This window comes from Saccostrea cucullata, unplaced genomic scaffold (genome assembly GCF_032062105.1).
Source record: "Saccostrea cucullata isolate Sc308-1 unplaced genomic scaffold, CSIRO_AGI_Scuc_v1 ctg1086, whole genome shotgun sequence".
Lineage (NCBI taxonomy): Eukaryota > Metazoa > Mollusca > Bivalvia > Ostreida > Ostreidae > Saccostrea > Saccostrea cuccullata.
The window spans coordinates 114,616-133,703 of record NW_026920702.1 but is presented as its reverse complement, the minus strand read 5'-3'; the positions used below and the strand labels follow the sequence as shown (position 1 = coordinate 133,703).

Sequence of the window (19,088 nt, the reverse complement as noted above, 5' to 3'; positions counted from 1 at the left end):
GGGGTATAGGGGGGCTTAGCCCCCCCCCCTTTTTTCGCAAAGATAGACATATTCTATGCATATAAAATCGGGGGTTACCTTTTTTGATGGTTTAGCCCCCCCTTCAATAAGCCCCCCCTTTCAATTTGCCTCCGACGCCCATGTTTTTAAATAAATAGCGAATCGGTACCCAGCAGCCGTGTTGTGTTTTATTTCTTCAATACTTTAGACAGGGCTGTGACAAATCGTTTTCAGAAATTAAATATGTATTTAATACATGTGATTGCAGATCTCTAGGGCTGGGGGAGGGGGTGTCTAGACCCCAAATACATCTAGATGTTGGGGAGGAGGATTCGTTTAAATTTCTCTTTTAAATATAGTTTACACTCAGAAGTAGCTAGAAGAAAAAAAGAGCCGCTCTACATTACAGACTCGCATTGATTGAGACATAATGAAACAACCTCAGAAATTTCAAGGATTTTTGTGAGCTGATAAGAGTAGATTTATGCAAACAGAATTAAGTACTGTATATAGAACCCCCCCTTCTTTTTTGATTTTTTTTTTTTTTAGGACTATTAATTCTCGTGTTTTCTGTCTTTTTTGTAGTAGTTCATTTTTTGTCTCTCGTAGTGTGTGTTTCTTTTTTCAAATTAATAAAATATGTCTGTTAAAACACCAACAATATTAGATAGCGATGCCGAGATCCGTAGATTATCGGCATGTATTTTGGCGCCAACGGCATTGTGTACTATTTTTGGAACCAACGCGTCATAAACGCCCGGATGTACTAATAAACAACATGCATTGTTTGATGCCGGCTGTGTGATCCAAAATCTAATGTTTACAAGAAGAATATTAAATAAATATAGAGAGAACAATCATATTCTTTGTTGAAACGAAATCATGGCGCATCATAACGAAGTTCAAACATGGTCTTTGTCCTCAGAGGAGTTATTCCAACGACATTTTCCTTTACACCAAGCATGCCGCAATGGCGACTTGGAAAGTCTGTCGATTTTATTATCCAGCGGAAATACCGAGTTCTACGAAGAGGACAGTTTTTACGGATGGTCTCCGTTACATTGGGCAGCAAATTTTGGAAAGGTGATTAATACGACGCATGTCATTTTATTTTTCATTTTAGTTATCAAGATTTTGAGAGAGGTATTTTTAGTAGTTAGGCCTACCTGGTTACAGAATTCCTGTTTTATTACGGTTGATTAAGGTACATGTACATCTTAGTTTAGCTGCAGGGAATAAAAACTGTCTTTACTCAGATATAAACAAAAGATTACTTTTTGTTGGTACTAGCATATCTAAACATTTTTACTCGAAAATTAAACGGGTTGTTCTGCGTGAAAGTTATGTCCCTTAAATGGTATCTTGAGGAAGGGAAAGTTCATGTTCACAGTAGACTGGCGTGTTTAAAACTTGTTATTTGACATGTAAATGATTGTTACATCTCATATTTTTATTGTGACAGTCTTTTAGATGGGTTGCCATCAAAATTGATGTTTTGAAAATAAAAAAAATCAAAGGTCAACATGTCTAAATAAATATTTTTACAATATCTCCAAAACTATGTGTGGTATGAAGTCAAAATGTTCACAGATTATAAATATATCATTGATTAATATGATATTTTAAAAAAGATATTTCTTAGAAAAATTGTATCAGAAAATGTGCATATTTAAAGAAAAATGCACCTGCTTAATTCTGTCCTTTTTGTGAAAACCATCATTGCAGAAAAATAATATATGTTTATCATTGAAGGGCATGTTGGACGTGAATGGTCTTTGAAAGGCTGTTATTGAAAGCATGACACGTATGAAGACAAGACCCCTGTAGAACCTGCCATTTGCAATGTACTTTCGCTTTCAAGTCTTAACATTTGGACAAAATAAACAGGAAAAACAACTTTCCAGAGGCTATCCAAGTCCAACTTGCCCTTCATTGATAAACATATTTTGTTTTTGCATTGATGGTTTTCACTAAAAGTATGGAATTAATTAGGTGCATTTTCTTAAAAAATATGCATTTCTAAAAGGATTTTTTCTCAATTTAAATATTTTTTCCAAGTATTTTTTATCAAGTGATACTTTCTATCTGTTAATCAATGAAAAATTTATAAACTCTAAAAGTTTAAACTTTAAACCTCACATAGTTTTGGAGTTATTGTAAAATAAATTTTTAGACATGTTGACCTTTGACGAAACCTTAAACCCAGTTGAGTGAAAAGTGAAAATGGAATTTAATTGCAGTACAACCAAAAAAGTATGGTAGAGAATTCAGAAACATTCATTGTTCTCTACCACATAAAAAAATGCAGATTGAACCCTTATGTTGAGTATTTTAAAAATTACATATTACGTTCAAGGAGCATTTAAAGATAATGATTTCTCTACGAGGAAAACAGTAGAAAAGAAATATTTTGTATCACTGATGACCAAAAAAAAAATCATCTAAAAGGAGGGTTAGCTTCCTCTTCCAAGTTGTCATGATGAAGGCAAAATAAAAGTGATATTTCATATTTGTATTTATTGAATTAAAGCATATATTGTATGTATATTGTATTTGTATTGTCATATATTGCATTTATAATTTTTGAAATTCATTAAAAAAAATTTGAAAAAAAAATGTCAGCATGTCCTTTTTTTAGCTCACCTGCCTGATCAAATTAGTAGAGAATGGGGCAAACTGTGATGTTCCCACCGATCGGACCAACATTACCCCATCCCACGTAGCCGCCGAAAGTGGAAAAGGGCACTGTTTATCCTGGTTACTTCAAAACCATGCCCTCATAAATCGACAGGTAAAATATAGGTGTGCTTGCTTAATGACTTTTGTTTTCTTTTTCTCTCCCCCTAGCTGGCTTGTCTGAGGAAACTCTCTAGTCTCTCGCAATACGGGTGTGACAATGCGTCCTCCAAGTTCCAACAATCTCCGCTCCACCTGGCGTCATGTGCTGGTCACCCTCACTGCATTCAGTGGCTAGTCCAGTCAGGGGCTAGTATCGATCGCCAGGTATTGTGCTCCGTTTTCAGCCTGTTCCAAAGAGAGTACAGCATGGTGCTAAATATCAGTGTGATACAAAAATTTATGTTCCATTTCCTCCCTAAAAATTTTTTGGGGGAAAGATTAATAGTAAAGAGGTTGCAAAAGTCATGAGACAACTGCAAAGGGTCATTGAGATTGATCATTTCAACTGTAAAGCAGATAATTATAATTGAATGTTACCTAGATTACGCTATATTCCTAAATTTAGAATAAGTGGTGCTTGAATAAATATGAGAAAAAATTGCTTTGAAGAGTGCATATGAACCTCTGCTACAGTAGAAAATAATACATTAAAAAAAGATAAGATTTAATTCTATGTATTTTTATTGAAAAGTAAAAATATTAGTTGCAGAGTTAAATTCTCTTTGATTCAAATTGTACAGATGTTACTGGCATGTTCAGAATATGAGGATTTTGATGTATTTACAGGACTATCTGGGTGATACCCCCACACACAAAGCCGCCAAGAAAGGACACATGGAGTGTGTCAGTCTGCTAGTGTCCCAGGGGGCAAGTCTATGGTAAGACACGGTCTGAGTTTATGAAAATTTGAAAATAAGCATATTTAAACAGTCTGGCTAGTGTTAAATCTAGACCCTAAAAAGGGCATGGTAATCAAGGAATCAAAAGGGCACTTTGCGTCGCGACAGGATCTCACGAGGGCACTTTTAAAACAAATGTTAATGTGTTTAAAATTAAATTTAATATTTATTAATTTTTACGTACTTTAACATATATTTAATTACTTTAAATATCCTTTCATATTGAAATCTTTATTTAAACAAGTGATATATCTGTATTCCATTCATTTTTCTTAAAATACCAACACAATAAGCACACCTGGGCTGACATGACAATTATTGAAACAAAAAGAATATAAAAAAGGCATTTACATCCAATTTCTTTAATCAAAAAAGTAGTAAAGTAATGGTATTATTCTAGCTGAGACATCTGCAAAAATTATTTAAGTTTGGAGGTATGATATTTTACCTGCTTGGACTGTGTTATTTGTGTACTAGTACAGTTAATATTTAAACATTAAACGAAAATACTTTTTTTTCAGGAAAGGGGGAGGGGCATTTTGAAAAAAACATGTAGAGACCATTCTCTTTACTTGGAAAATACTGAATTATTCTACCAACAGGAACAAGTGAAAACTGGTCTCACTCCCAAAAAAATTAATGCAATGTATAATTTGTTTTTAAAAAACTGTGGCTTTAATTAGAAACATTAACCCTCAGCTTGTCAAATCTATCAGTTCAATCAAAGAAACTATTAAACTTAGTTTGTTGTTTAAGCCTCTTTATCACATTACATTCAGTTTTTTTGGTACACTGTAGGTATTTTAGTCAGGTAAAATATACATTTTTTCTTCAAGTTGAACTACATGTGTTTTATTCTATTTTCGGTTTAATAAAAACGATCCTGATTATAATTAGTTAATAATTTACAAGTTAATTTATCCTTGGTCTTGGGCTAATTCTTGCATAATCAATGCAATCAAATGACAGTTTCTCAAGTTAAATCCTCTACCCTGACAGCCTGAGGCGTGAAGTGATTTCCTGTCGTTATATAAACAAAGGGATTATCAGCATGCACTGAATAACCGGAACAGCGAAGGAATATTGCCTAAACTGTGCATATTTATTATACCCCCCGCTTGAAAAGCGGGAGGGTATATAGTAATCGTTAATTCCGTCCGTCCGTCTGTACGTCCTTCCGTCCGTCCGTCTGTCTGTCTGTCCGTCCGTCCGTCCGTCTGTTACGCTTTGGGGTACCCATCTCTTATCCGCAACTCCTCTCATACCACTGAATGAAATTTGATGAAACTTTCACAGAATCTTTATTACATATTGCCATTGTGACCTCTTATTTTACTTTTTGATTCGACACATATTTTGGGTTTCCCGGCCACAGGAAAACATGGACTTTTTCACCAGTTATAACCATATGGGAGGCGGGGGGTATCATTTTGTGAGCTCATCGCTCACAGTACCTCTAGTTAATTTTGGGTTAGGAAATAAGGGCATGGCGCCGAGAAAAAGGGGCATGGCGCCGCGCCATGCTAGTTTGCTTTAGATTTAACACTACTGGCAGGTTTTGGTAATCTTATGTTTTAAGTTGCTTCATATGATTTCTCATAAGTTAAAATAATGGTAAATGAAAAAGCATAAGGATATCCGATAAAATTTTTTTTTACTCAGTTTCATTCCCATATAGATTGCCAGAAGAATACAGATTCTGCATTTTTTAATTTTTTCTTTTGAATTTCCATGTACTTTGCATTTTCTACTTTCAGTTTGCTCAATCATAGTCATTGTACACCTAGTCAAGCAGCGGCAGAAAACGGCCACCTTGAGTGTGCTCAGTACATTGAGAATGCTGCCAAACTGCAGAGCCAGGGACAACTGCCCAGGACTCAGTGTGTTACTATGCAACCATCCCACCTACTGCACGGTCAGATGGAGCAGATGATGACCGACACGACTCATCATAATGGTCACTTTTCTGATGGTCCCAGTCCTGTTGATAATGGCATGGATATGTCAGGGGATGGACCCCTAATCGGCACGAAGAGGGGGCGAGATGAGTGCTGCGAGGAGGATTCCTTCAAACGAATGAGGAAAGGGGGTCAGTATGGGTTGTGTCATTTTGTCATATGGAGGACATTGTGTACCAATTTTTTGCTATTGTCTACATGTGTGAAACATCTAACACATTCTATTACAAGCAATGTTTTGTAGTGTCAGGTTTAACATGACCATATGAGGGGTGAGCCAAAATGTTCTGAGACTTTATCTTATGCATGAATGCAGTTTTTAAAATTGACCTTAAACATTGACGATTATTAATTTGGGATATGTTATAAAATTCACCAGCTTTAAAATTAGTTACTTAAATGTAAAAACAATCCATGGTTTCTAGATAAATGCACCAAAACAGATTCCTTACAAGTAACTAAGCCATTCATTTTTGCAAAGTACACAGAAGAAATGAAGAAATAAACAGAAATTGAATCAAATATTTCAATAAACTATGGATAAACTCAAACTTGGTCTCTTGATTTAGAATTGCAATCGATGTGTAGAAAACTTAGCATATCAGCATACAGGCTGAACATAGTTACAGGGGGGGGCAACTCAGGGTAAATCAAATTAATATTTGAATTTATTATTATTCAGTTTATTATTTTAAAGAGCTCTCTTCTTCTTCAAACCAGTAAGCTACAAATCTACAGCTAGAGTAAGCATTGCTATTTTTATACTATGAAAGAGATATAGTTCGTTAATTCTTTAATATTTGAACTCCTCTCATACCACTGAATGAAATTTGATGAAACTTTCATCTTTATTACATATTGCCATTGTGCACCTCCTATTTTACTTTTTGATTCGACACATATTTTGGGTTTCCCGGCCACAGGAAAACATGGAATTTTTCACCAGTTATAACCATATGGGAGGCGGGGGGTATCATTTAGTGAGCTCATCGCTCACAGTACCTCTAGTTTTTTTTATTATACATGATTAAAACTACCAACCACTTTATCACAATTTTTTTTTATTATATATGAAAACTCCTTTTATTATTTGACAATTCAGACAAGTTTCAGAACTTAATGATCACCCCTCATAGGGTAACAAATACAGATTTGAAATTTCCTTTCAACTTCAAGGAGTAGATGTCAAAATACAAATTTATTTTGGAAATTTAAAAAAAAATCCATAAGGCTATCTAAATTTAATTCTCTGGTTCTCAGGCCAATTTTCTCCAAAACAGATGCGGGAGGGAGGCATTTTATTTATCATTTTATTGGCAATAAAGTAGATGAGGGAGGTATTTTTTAAATTTTAATTTTCAAATTTTCTTTAAAATAAAGATAACTTTTTTATTCACGGATTCATAGATGATTAAAGTACACTTGAATTATACATAGATGGCCTGTGCTATTTTAGCACACTAATAAAACAATTCAATTTGAAACCATAACATGCATGTATGATATACATGTATTTATGAATTTATTTTATTAGAAAATTCCTATACATTGCAGAATTCTTAACAAACCCTAGCCACTTCTGACAAGTATAAATACTTCAAATAAATGTATGCACAGCTTATACATATTACAGATACATGTATTCTTCAAATAACACCAGTAAAATTTATTTTACCATACCAGCTTTCAATTTATACAGTATAAACATATTTATAGCTGTATCATCATCATGATCAAATTCTCGCCTATATTTATACACCTTTTCTAAATCTCATATAACAAAACACAGCAATGAATTGGTTGAGATATGTTTGTTCTTTGCCTTTTGCTTTCAGTACAAGCTCAAAATGAGCTAGACACAGACATAAATAATGTGATCGTCTCCTATCAGGCCGTATTGGCGCTGTCAACCGAGCCCCTCAGGTGTGAGGACAGCTCACATCTCGTGTCCAAGTCTGATTTCCAAGTATTTTTATAGAATAGCCTGTCCTAATTAATACTCGACAGGTTAGTTTTAAACATTGTGTGCTGCCATCCTGACTTCATTAGAGTGCTTTTGATATGCCTGATTTCCAGTTTTTCTCGGCTGTTTTGTGTCATAGCATTGTAAAGTATCCTGTATGTGCTTTGATTTGACCAAAAATGGGGGGGGCATATTGGGTTGCTTCAAAGTATAAATTAATTAATACAACTGTTAAATGAAAAGCATCGACTTTAAATGCATACTTATGCTAAAATAAATCAAATTTAAATTGAAAAGGAAAAGGTTTTAGTTTTAACATGAATTCTGTTATGTGTTGATTTTATGCATTTTGCATTTGTAGTATTATTGAAAATGTGAGTTCCATGCATACAAGGACAATGAGTTTTATGCTTAGTGTTAAAAAACAAAATCAATTCTTTGGGGGATCTGTTCTTTCATCTCTCATGTAGATGTAGAGAAAGTTAAGAAAGAAAGCTAAAATAAACAGCAAAGTCAAAGGACACATAATAATGACATAACTGCATTATCATATTCTAATTGCATGGATCAAGCAATACACACAAATATTGAATAAAAATTAAATTTTCATCTATTGCCATAAAATTTTAAACTTTTTATCAGAGGTGTGTATTTTTTGCCCAGGTGGCAATTCATATTGTTTACAAAATTTTAACAATTAAAAAATGGGAGCCTTGTCAAACTTGATTTCTAATAGGCAGGTGAAAGTTCAAGGTCATAGGGTCTCTAACCTTTTTCCTGAGCAGAAAGTATGTTGTGCAATATATCAAGTGTAACACGGAGACGGACAAATTGATCAGCATAATTATGTTGCTGTGCTTTGCAGGTGACTAAAAATAATCAAGATTCAAAGTTGAAGATTACATTGCTTTACACATTAATTCTGATTTTGTATAATGTTGTTGCAATTTATTGGAATAAACAAGGCATTTTATGTCAGTACTGTAACAGAGCAGATATGAAAGGATGCTTTGCAGCGTTATCTCATACTTTTTTCTTTTTTTTTTCACTTTTTGAGCCCTTTTTGCATGCACTCACTGCATCATTCCTGCATCTTCATATTTTTTCTTCGAATTCAGTGAACCAATTTTTGTATTGTAAATTAAAAGTGCTCCTGTTTTTTTGAATTTTTTTGTTTTGATAAAATTATACCAGTAACTTTTGATCAAATCAAAACTGACTTTCTTCTCCTGTTAGGGAAACTATTCAGAGCATCAAATTCTAAGTTCTACCCTTTTATCCACTGGAGTGTAGACTAACATATTATTTCAAAACATACAGTCTTTCGGAGGCTTTTCCAGGAGAGAAAAAAATTACATTTTGTAAGATACATGTATATTTTTTAATGTAGGAGAATACATTCACAGATGCTTGAATAAAGACACACATTTGATAAATTAAAAGAAATTGTTTCTTGTGTTTAAAAGTTGAAAAAAAAATTGCTGCATGCAGGTTTTATTTTTGATATTTTATATACTGCCATTCCATTACTTATTTTAATTTTTTGAATATAATTCTATGATTTCTTGATTCTTTTTTTAGATTCTTTGTGGGAAATTAACAATTTTGAAATGCCCCCTGCTCAAAATCCCCATTTTATGCAAGTAAAGGAAAACAACAATGGATTGGTCTGCTCCAAGATATCCGGACACCCTAATGCTAATGTACCTGTTAAATGTATGGGCTTGCTTTCCCATTATATATAAGTAAGTCAGACCGTTGTAGATTGTTCACAGTCAAGCTTCTATGTATACTAATTTTGAAGACTCTTTCATATAAGTACCAGGACTTATTTCTGTTGTAAAAAAAAAAATGGTATGGTACAACACCAAGGATTTCCAGGGATCATTGAAATCCCGGTAGCTTAGTTAAAAAATGAAGATAAATAAAATTGAAATGATTGAAGAAACAGTCAGTAAATTAATTTATCTTTGGTCCAAAGATGGGGGGGGGGGGGAGTCCATGGTATCAATGTTAACTCTATCTGTGATTTTAAGTTATAGATTATAGTATGGGAACATGAGAAGAAATGCTTGATCAACCAAATGTTGAAAAAACTGAAGCTAGTTTTATAGCTGTACAGTTTACAAAAGTTACATGTTTTGCAAAATTAGTAGATGGGGAATGAAAATCTTTATTCTGTTTATTTCTTATTTCAAAAGATGAATATTAGTGAAATTCAACAGATTAGAATAAACATGAATTGTGATTCTTTTTCAAAATTGCATTTTACATCATGATAGCATTACATAGTAAATACATTTCTTCAACACTTCTTTCAATAGGTATACCTTCCTAGATATTTAGGAATGCTTGCCCATACGTTTGATAGTACATGTTAAGTTGAACAAGATGCCTGAAACTAATTTTAAAAAAAAACACTTCATGTTTTAGTGTATGTTTGTTGTATTTTTTCAGATGTGTGTGTCTTGCAAAACTCGGGCATTTCTAACACGCCATTAGTTAACAACAACAGTTATTTCCCCTCCTTGACAGGAAGTAGTGTAGAGGAACATGAGAGAACAGTGTGGGCACAGCAAGGATATGACTCCCTGTTTATCCATTCGGTCATCAGTGAATTTCATGGATCTTAAGGTGGCTGCATCCAAAAAATAAATAACATCACCAGGAAAGGAAGCAGGGATCCTACTACATTTGTATTTATTTTTGTCAAAAAAAAAATTAGTTCTGTTCGCCAATGTACTTATCTTTCTAAATGGCTACATTTGTTTTGTGACATTTGTTTTTTGCTTATACATAAACATGTATATACATATGTATGACAAAAATGTTAATGTGCATTTTTATTTTTGTCCATGACCTATAAATTTAAGTTTTTTTGTAAAGAATCTCAATCTTTTAGGGATCCAGTTTTATGAAATGATAAGTAGACATTGGCAAATTGTTATCTTGCACCCTTTTGCAGATTATTAAAAAGTAAGATAAATCATTATCTGGGATATTTTACAATACGTTCTATTTCCACTACTGAAAAGTTATAGTTCTTAGTGCGCTCTTTTGTGAAAAAGTCGGAGAATGTACAAATCTCGCGGGATTTCTGGGACAAACGTAACATAAACATGTAAACAACACGTTGAATGTCGATGAACAAATCCTAACAAAATGCATATGAAATCTTTTATTGCTGTGGACTTTATTTAAATCAAGAGTAGAGATGACAAGGATATTAATTTATATTTATTGGTGATCGTATGTATCTCTTTATCATAATGGCACATTTAAAGTCGATACACATACCTCAGAATTATGTCGTATTTTTATCAATGGACGATAAAGTTAGGGTTTTCGCTCTCTTCCATATGTCATCTCGTTCTTCTATTCTTTAGTTAGAATGAAAAATGCACTTAACATTTAAAATTGGATTGATACTGGCATGTTTTGTATTATCCCCAATGCCATGCTGTCCCAGTCAGACGACCAAACACGCCTCTAATTCTGAAGAGTTCACTAATGGAAATACAACGTTTTTTGAGCAATATATCCCTTTAGAATCACTTACATAATTCTTTTTATGTATGTACTCCCACTTAGAGGGTTGGCAGTAATTTTTATGAAAGATAAGCATGACACTAAAATTTGACTAAAATCTACCCACTGTTTATTAAAATGCTATCTTTAAGCTGCTTCTTTTACCATTTTAATGTTCATGTACTTTATTATTATTATTTTTAGATTTTTTTATTTTGATGAATGTATAGGCAGCGTTCTTTACAAACAGTAAAGAACAAAATGTTCCCATCAAGTTCAAACATAATTTTATTTGTTTTTCTTTGATATTGGTAAACTTCTACCATTTTTCATTGAGTTGAATTTACTGTTTCACCGAGTTAAATTCCATGTACATATCATTTATTATCATAACTGCATGATTTATTGCAGAGTTCTCATTTAAGACTTTAAGTCAAAACATAATTTTCATTAATTATTGTAATTTTTTTTTTGCCACTTTTATTGACATTGAAGTAAATCAATGGGTGTATAAAAGTAGCAAATGTTAGTATCGTCTAGATATTCAATATATATACATGTATATGTCCTATGGACAAAAAAATCTGATTTATATACCTTCGCTGTGCTATGTATATGCTAAAAATTATAGTAGATGAAAATTCTTAAATTTTTTTTTAAAGCAAATGGATGTACACAATGTAAATAAGAATTAACATAGTAATGATATATTGCTGGATCTCTAAAAAAAAAACCAATACTCCAGGCTAATAAAGATAGTACTAGTAATTAATGCATGTATCGAATTATTTTTATCAAGATAAACAGATATACAGAATGATTATTTGCTTTTAGTTTATACATTTTAATTTGATGTTTTTGCCAATTTTTTTAAAAGTTGGATAACTTTTTTTATTTGATTCATATTTACAGTTTTATTTGAAGTTTGTTTTACCAAGAACGTTGAAATCGTCCCAGATAATCTTACTTGAAGATCTGAAAAATAGATAACTATATACATATAAATACATGCTGTTTTATACTTCCTAAAAGGAATGCAATTATTTGTAATCATAATGGCCTTTGTAATTTCTGCCATCACTGTCTCAGAGTTTTGAATGTCAGAGATTTTTCCCTCCATAATACATTATTTTATTGGTTGGTGCTGTTAATTAACAGGTGTATCTGTTTGTTAAAATTTTAATTACTGAGTGAATATTTGTGTGTTCATAAGTATTTATGATTATCTGAAAGTGTTTACATTGGACCACTGTTTGTTTATGTTTGCAAAGATTTTTCATGATTGTCCAAAACTAACTTGATCAAAACGTTTTTTTTTTTGAAAGTTTTGTATTTTTTATTGTGGATGATAAAGTGCAATGAAATATAAATAGTGAAATACCGGTGTTTTCTTTTTATTCGATTGATAAGATTGTGCACAGAGATTGGGGTTTCTTTGGCACATGAAAAAGACTTGATTTTGATTTGATATTAAAAGGTGTTAAGAGTTTCTCATTGAAAACGTAATATATGTAGACTTTATATCCTTTGAAGCAGTATTTATTCTTGACTTCTACATGAGGAACAAGATGTGTTTGTGAAACACTGATGCCCCCGTATGGCAACATAGCGAAGATTAAACTTTCTTATATGCAAATTAAATATATTGGTATCCAAAGTAGGGTATTTTCACTGGAAATACAATTGTGAAATATGAAAGTAGGCCAAGGTTAAAGTTTTTTCATAAGTACAGAAATCTCCAAGGTCAAGATAATTGGTATCCAATGAAAGGTCTTGCCACAAAGAATACGTATTTGAAGTATGGAAGCCCTAGTCCTAACCCTTAAAAAGTTATGGCCAAGGTTACCAATTTTAAAAAGTAGGTATTACTCCAAGGTCCAGGTCAAAGAGCCATAATTCTTGATATCAAATGAAAGGTCTTGTCACAAGAATCAAATATGAAAAGTGTGAAAGCACTAACCCTAATCCTTCGAAAGTCATGATCAAGGTTTGTTTTTTAAAGTATTCAAACTCCAAGGTCAAAGGGTCAAAGTTCTTGGTATCCAACGAAGGGTCTTCTCACATGGATTACATATGTGAAGTATGAGAGCACTAGCCCTTAGCGTTCAAAAGTTATGGCCAAGGTTAAAGTTTCTTCATAAGTACGGAAATCTCCAATATCAAGGTCAAAAGGTCAAGGTTATTGGTATCTAATGAAATGTCTTGCCACAAAAAATACATATGTAAAGTATGAAAGCCCTAGCCCTAACCCTTCAAAATTTATGGTCAAGGTTAACAATTTTGAAAAGTAGGTCAAACTCCGAGATCAATGGGTCAAATTTGGTGGTACCCAAAGAAAGGTCTTGTCATAAGTATCAAATATGTAGAGTATGAATGCACTAATCATAACCCTTTAAAAGGTATGGTCAAGGTTTTGCTTTTTAAAAGTAGGTCAAAGGGTCAAAGTTCTTGGTAGGGATGGGTATCGCCAAACATTTCGTATCGCGATATATCACGATTTTTTCTCCACAATATCACGATAATATCATGATATTTTTAAAAGCAGTTTACAATGATTCTATATGAAAAGTCATTATTTTTCTAAAAAATATGCTAGAAAAACAAAATTTTACTTTCTTGAAATTTTTATGTATATAAAATCAATTACGTTTGGACGGTAAGATGCCGTTCTTTTCACTTTTTACAACATTTTTTATACTTTCTGTAATTGTTATTGAAAGATTGAACAAATAAATGAATAATTTTGGACTTTATAATATGTACCTAAAGACCGGTATTTAGGTCTCCGTATCACGATACGTATCACGCAACAAAAAATCGCGATATACCGGTATACCGATAAAATCGCACATCCCTAGTTCTTGGTATCCATTGAAAGGTTTTTTCACAAGGATTACATATTTGAAGTGTGAGAGCACTAGTCCTTATTGTTCAAAAGTTATGGCAAAGGTTAAAGTTTTTTCACAAGTAAGGAAATCTCCAAGGTCAAAAGGTCAATGTTGTTGGTATCTAATGAAAGGTCTTTTCACAAAGTATATATATATATATATATATGAAAAATAAAAGTCCTGGTATCTACTGTTCAAAAGATATGGCCAAAGTAAAACTTTGGGATTTTTGTGTAAAAGTGGATCAAACTCCAAGGTCAAGGTCAAAAGGTCAAATTTGGTGGTACCCAGTGAAAGGTCTTGTCACAAGAAATGCACATGTGAAATATGAAAGTCATAGCTCCACTAAATCAAAAGTTATGGGCAAGGTTAAAGTTTTTGCGGACAACTAGACAGACAGACGGACACGACAAAAACTATATACCCCCGAAACTTCGTTGACGGGGGTATAAAAATACACTGCGATTGGATATTGGAAGGTCGCATCAAAGTATATTTTTCAACTATGCTATTCCCGCATTGTTCAATCTTTTAATGAGCTACGAAATATTCTCCTCTCATTCAACTACGGTCAGTTACAATAGTCGTTAACTCGACATTTAGATGAGTCGATGATGCACCAGTAATTAATGGTTACTTATTAATTCCTTTCATAAGTTGACTCGATGTATCCCAAGGAATTTTGAAATAAATGATTCCAAGGAGTCTGACACATCTGTTTCATATTTGGATATTTAATTTGATAAAGAAGTTAATGAAAACCTAACATAGTTAATAATATCATAAACTTCCCTTAAATACCAGTATACCAATATGTAGCAATATATACTTATTACCAGTTGTATATGGGGTTAAAGTCCCCCAGTTGATACGATACACAAGAGCATTCCTAACGTACGACAAATTTCTCAAACGAGGCAAGCTACTGATAAACAAGTTAATGAAACAAAGATATCTGCAGTGACGTACATTGTAAAAACGTCATAATTTTGTAAGTTCTGTGGTCAATATACTATGTATATGTATCAATACACATGATACAAAGTGGCATATGTTATAAAACTGGGACACGACGAATCACCCTCCATGCTCACTACAATAAGGGATGGGAGGATTCATCCGATTTTTTGTTTAAAGATACCTATACCCCAATTAATAATTTGAAAATTTGAGATAAACTTGCTTTTAAAACTAGTTTTTTGCTTGATTCGAACCAGCAAGTGAAATGGGAGATCATCCGTCTATATAGGATCTTTCACCAGAAGTGGCAAAATCGACTTTGCATTTAACAAAAATATTGCAGTTTTGAATAGTACACGAATAGTAGCTGACAGCGAGACAAGTTTGTGGGTTTGATTAGGGAGGCATACAAAGAATTTTGTCAACAACATAAATATGATAAACAGAGGGCACTATTCGAGAATGACTGGAGATGATTGATGACGGATTCACATTTTTTTGGTAAGTCATACATGATCGTCACTTTAACTATCGTTTTGTTTTGCATAAAATATAAAGATAAAGAACAGTATAAAAGCTCAAAGATCCATTCAAACAATTAAAAATTGGAAGCACGTCTCAAACATCAGATATGGGATCAGGTGCCATAGAGGAGTAACCATCCTCTGTAGACCGGTCACAGGTCGACCGTATGCTTCTTTTCATAATTAGGCGAACGCAAAGAATCTTTAGAAAATTCAGTTTGTGTATATTGGTCTAACAATTTGTATAAAAAACGCCAGTCAGTATTTGACATAAAGTTAGATTGTACTAATTGCTGACAAGATTGTTGTACCGACCACATAACGAAATTCTTGACATCTTGTTTCATCAATTTGTGAGAAAATTGTTTCTTTTTGAATTATGTTCGTAAGAAGTGCATCATCGAAATCATCTGAAAGACGTTAACCTTATATGCAGGTGACAAGGATACTTCACAAGAAGGGAAAGTATACCATAGAAAAGAAATTGAAGTCGTTATATTTATAACAAAGTCTTGTTGATAGATTACCATTATCATCTTTTTCTAGTAAAATACGGCGGTATTCAAATATGAAGCAGATCAGAAATAGATGCATGAAACTCTGATGTATCTTTTATTTCTAGTTCACTGGGTACCTAGTATTTCGAATCAACATATCAATGAAAGCAACTGGTGGTACATGTGTGTAAAATTAGAATGCTTTTTTTTTTGACGAAATAATTTTGCAAGTAAATTATGGTCTTATTTTGGCAAAAGGTTGGGATTAAGTTCCATAGAGAGTTTAAATATCCACATCTGGTATGTATTGTTATACAGTACTTCTTAAGTTTAATGAGGAGTAAATAAAGCGGTTTGAGAGAAAAAAAAAATGAAACTTTTCGTTTGTAAGTATTCTTATAAAGTTTGGGATTCCATTCTAAGAATAGTTACTTGTATTCAAATTCATCTTGAAGGTCGGGAACACTAAAAATTCATATTAAACTTTCTATTTTGATTTTGAAAAATTCTAATTCTTCCTCTTGGAAAGGGCGAATGTCATGCCCAGTTCTAACGATGACTGAATTGATTATAGAAGTTATTTTTTTAAAAAATCATTATTTAGAGATTGGGGGGGGGGGGGGGGGGGGGGAGAAACTTAAAACTTTTTCCATTTCAACTTCCTCTGCAATAAAAGATTCCTTGTATTTTCAATTTTTAGCGAGGGTGAAAGGCAATCATAGGAAATCATATTTTACATATAACTATATAGATAACTATTTTTTCCATCTTTGTAACAATGGCAATCAATCGACTAGTAATATAAATTTTGTAATAAAAGTTCATTGATATTTGAAAATTTGAACTTATGACCAATTCAACCGAGATTTGCTCTCGTTACATTCAAGGCAATTTAGGACTTCTGGATTTAGACGAGACGAGAATTGTTGGTTTTAGACATAATGATATTAAATATATAAATGTCGCCTGATTGGTCATACCCCGCGTTTCGTCAACAGATTTTCCAGGATTCAATCACCTCGATTAGAAAAGGTCATTCAAACAGCTGATTGGGGTTTCCTGCTGCATATGGAATTCCTTTCATGCATTGTTAATGATATTATTGATGTAAATGCTGATTTAATATTGATAACATTGTACAGAAGTAAGGACAGCAGAGAACGTGTAAATTTATCACGGGTTGCCATTCTTAGCCACTGCTCTATGCAAAATTAGGATATAAATTTAGGTAAGTGTTTTTATTGTTCTGAACAGATTCCTTCATGCTGATATATGGATGCTGTTTTATTTTGTAAGATACAGATAAAACTTGATAAACTTTTTGTCCCCCATTATATTGCTTTGAATTTGCAAAATTTTACAAATGAAGGATTTAAATATTTTGGCACTTAATTAAAATTTAGATCGTACTTGATTTTAACATAAAAAGTTATTGCGTTTAAAAAAGTTCAATAAGATACCCAAGTTTTATAACTAAAGATTTTTTTCGGGGATTAACTTTTAGAGAATTTTTTTTCTATATCACCACTATATTTTTTTTAACATTAATGAAGTCAAATAAAATCGTTGCCACTAGAATACATGTGTATTCCATGCACGTATCCTTTTTTCTCTTTCCTCATTTTGCTACTTTAAAAAGGTATAATATCAAAGTAACATTCTTGTAATTTTTTAACACGATCATGACCATGATTAAAAAAGAAAGAAAGCTAAGTAATGCATGTATAGTTTGTTTCATCCTAAAGCTAGACAATATTCATTCGAACAAAAATCGTTTGCTAGTATATATACAACAGCTAGGATTATTTGGAAGTGTTTGATAATTTTGAATCGACCAGCTTCCTTTTCAAATTAACATTTTTTTAAATAATGATTATCTATAAAGATATAAATACAAACAATATTGAATAAAATATTTTTCTTTGGTTGTTAGTACGAAAATTAATGTCGAAGCTATTGCAGAAAAAAAAAAATACAAAACCTGCTTATGCGGGTTTTCAGTTTTTTTTTTTTTCCTCCAACAGCTGCAAAATAAATTTCAGCAAACAAACCAAATACATCTATCCCATCTCACTGGACTTGGTAGTTTGGAGTGTACATTGGTTATTTGTAATGCAACTTAAAGAAAATAATAATTTTTAAAGGCAGAGATTTTTTTTTACCGGGTGGTAAATTCGGTTCATTAAACCTATTCCCACTTTTTAAAAATGGGTGCGTATCATTAGCGCTACATTTTCAAAATTTTCATTACGACTACATAGTCATTACCGCTACAAAAAAAACCTTACATTACCGCTACATAAAAAAGCATACATTACCGCTTCATTGCCTTTTTCGTTAGCCAGACACTTATGCGTGTACAGTACAACCTATACATGCATAAGACCCGTTTCCCTGCTCACCACGGGTAGGTGAAAGTAGGACTTTGACCAGGATGGTTATTTTTTTTTTTATTAAAATCAATTTTATTTCATAAAACACACACACACACACAAATTAAAATCAAGCACTGTTCATAGAAAAAATTCCAAGTTTTGTCAAATGTTTTTACACTATCGGTAAAGCCTTGAAAGCCATTTGATTTACATATTATAATGTTGCCTTGTCATTTCCCCACTGTCGTATTTAGCTTTCAGTTCCCTTTTTGTGCTGTGTTGTTATTTTCCATTCGTTCTGGGAGAATCATGTTTCTTGCAGCACGCATTTTCAAGCAACTTTTTGTCTGGACAGACTGAATTTTGGCCAAAACATAAAAAAATGCTCGGATATGAACTATAAAACATTGTGCCGAACTCTTTGTGACAACTTTCACACTCAACATCCGCATCTGCCCAAATTGTAGGTGGAAATGACGATGATCGTTCAATGTGCTTCGGAAAACACATCAAACACAAAGCACTCTTCAACTTCTCGAGGATCCAAAAAAACCCAAATAGAAGAAAACTTTCAACCACTGTCCAAATTCTGTTGATTAGAACTCATATACCGAACCATACCTGGTTAAATCGATATGTAGCGGTAATGAGTTGTTTTTGGCTGATTCAATATGTAGCGGTAATGAGTTGTTTTTTGCCGGAAAAATGTAGCGGTAATGATCGGTCGAAAATCTGAAAAAATGTTGCGGTAATGAGTTGAAATTTTTGGCAATGTAGCGGTAATGTTGACCTCCCTTGAAAGGTAGAAAATTAGGTA

General features: G+C 32.7%; 1 protein-coding gene across 5 annotated transcripts; it reads left to right on the top strand.

The window, feature by feature from the left end:
- Positions 1-737: 737 nt before the first annotated feature.
- Positions 738-12,409, top strand: LOC134256068 (ankyrin repeat domain-containing protein 10-like). 5 transcript variants are annotated; one of them, XM_062738684.1, is made up of 6 exons: positions 738-1,083; positions 2,848-3,003; positions 3,466-3,557; positions 5,336-5,667; positions 9,081-9,244; positions 9,957-10,092. In XM_062738684.1, exons 1-5 carry the CDS (start codon positions 883-885, stop codon positions 9,242-9,244), a joined length of 945 nt encoding a protein of 314 aa, XP_062594668.1. In that variant the 5' UTR covers positions 738-882; the 3' UTR covers positions 9,957-10,092. The 5 variants fall into 5 exon arrangements, with proteins under 5 accessions (XP_062594668.1, XP_062594676.1, XP_062594684.1 ...); XM_062738692.1 differs by lacking the exon at positions 9,081-9,244 and adding an exon at positions 7,372-7,543 and having other exon boundaries at positions 9,957-10,080; XM_062738700.1 differs by lacking the exon at positions 9,957-10,092 and adding an exon at positions 7,372-7,543 and having other exon boundaries at positions 9,081-9,209.
- Positions 12,410-19,088: the final 6,679 nt, after the last annotated feature.

Excerpts from the sequence above, each read along its gene's own strand:
- LOC134256068 (XM_062738668.1), top strand. The coding sequence starts at position 883 with ATGGCGCATCATAACGAAGTTCAAACATGGTCTTTGTCCTCAGAGGAG. Across the intron at positions 3,558-5,335 it reads TCCCAGGGGGCAAGTCTATG|TTTGCTCAATCATAGTCATT; the intron begins GTAAGACACGGT and ends TTCTACTTTCAG. Across the intron at positions 5,668-9,956 it reads CAAACGAATGAGGAAAGGGG|ATGTGTGTGTCTTGCAAAAC; the intron begins GTCAGTATGGGT and ends GTATTTTTTCAG.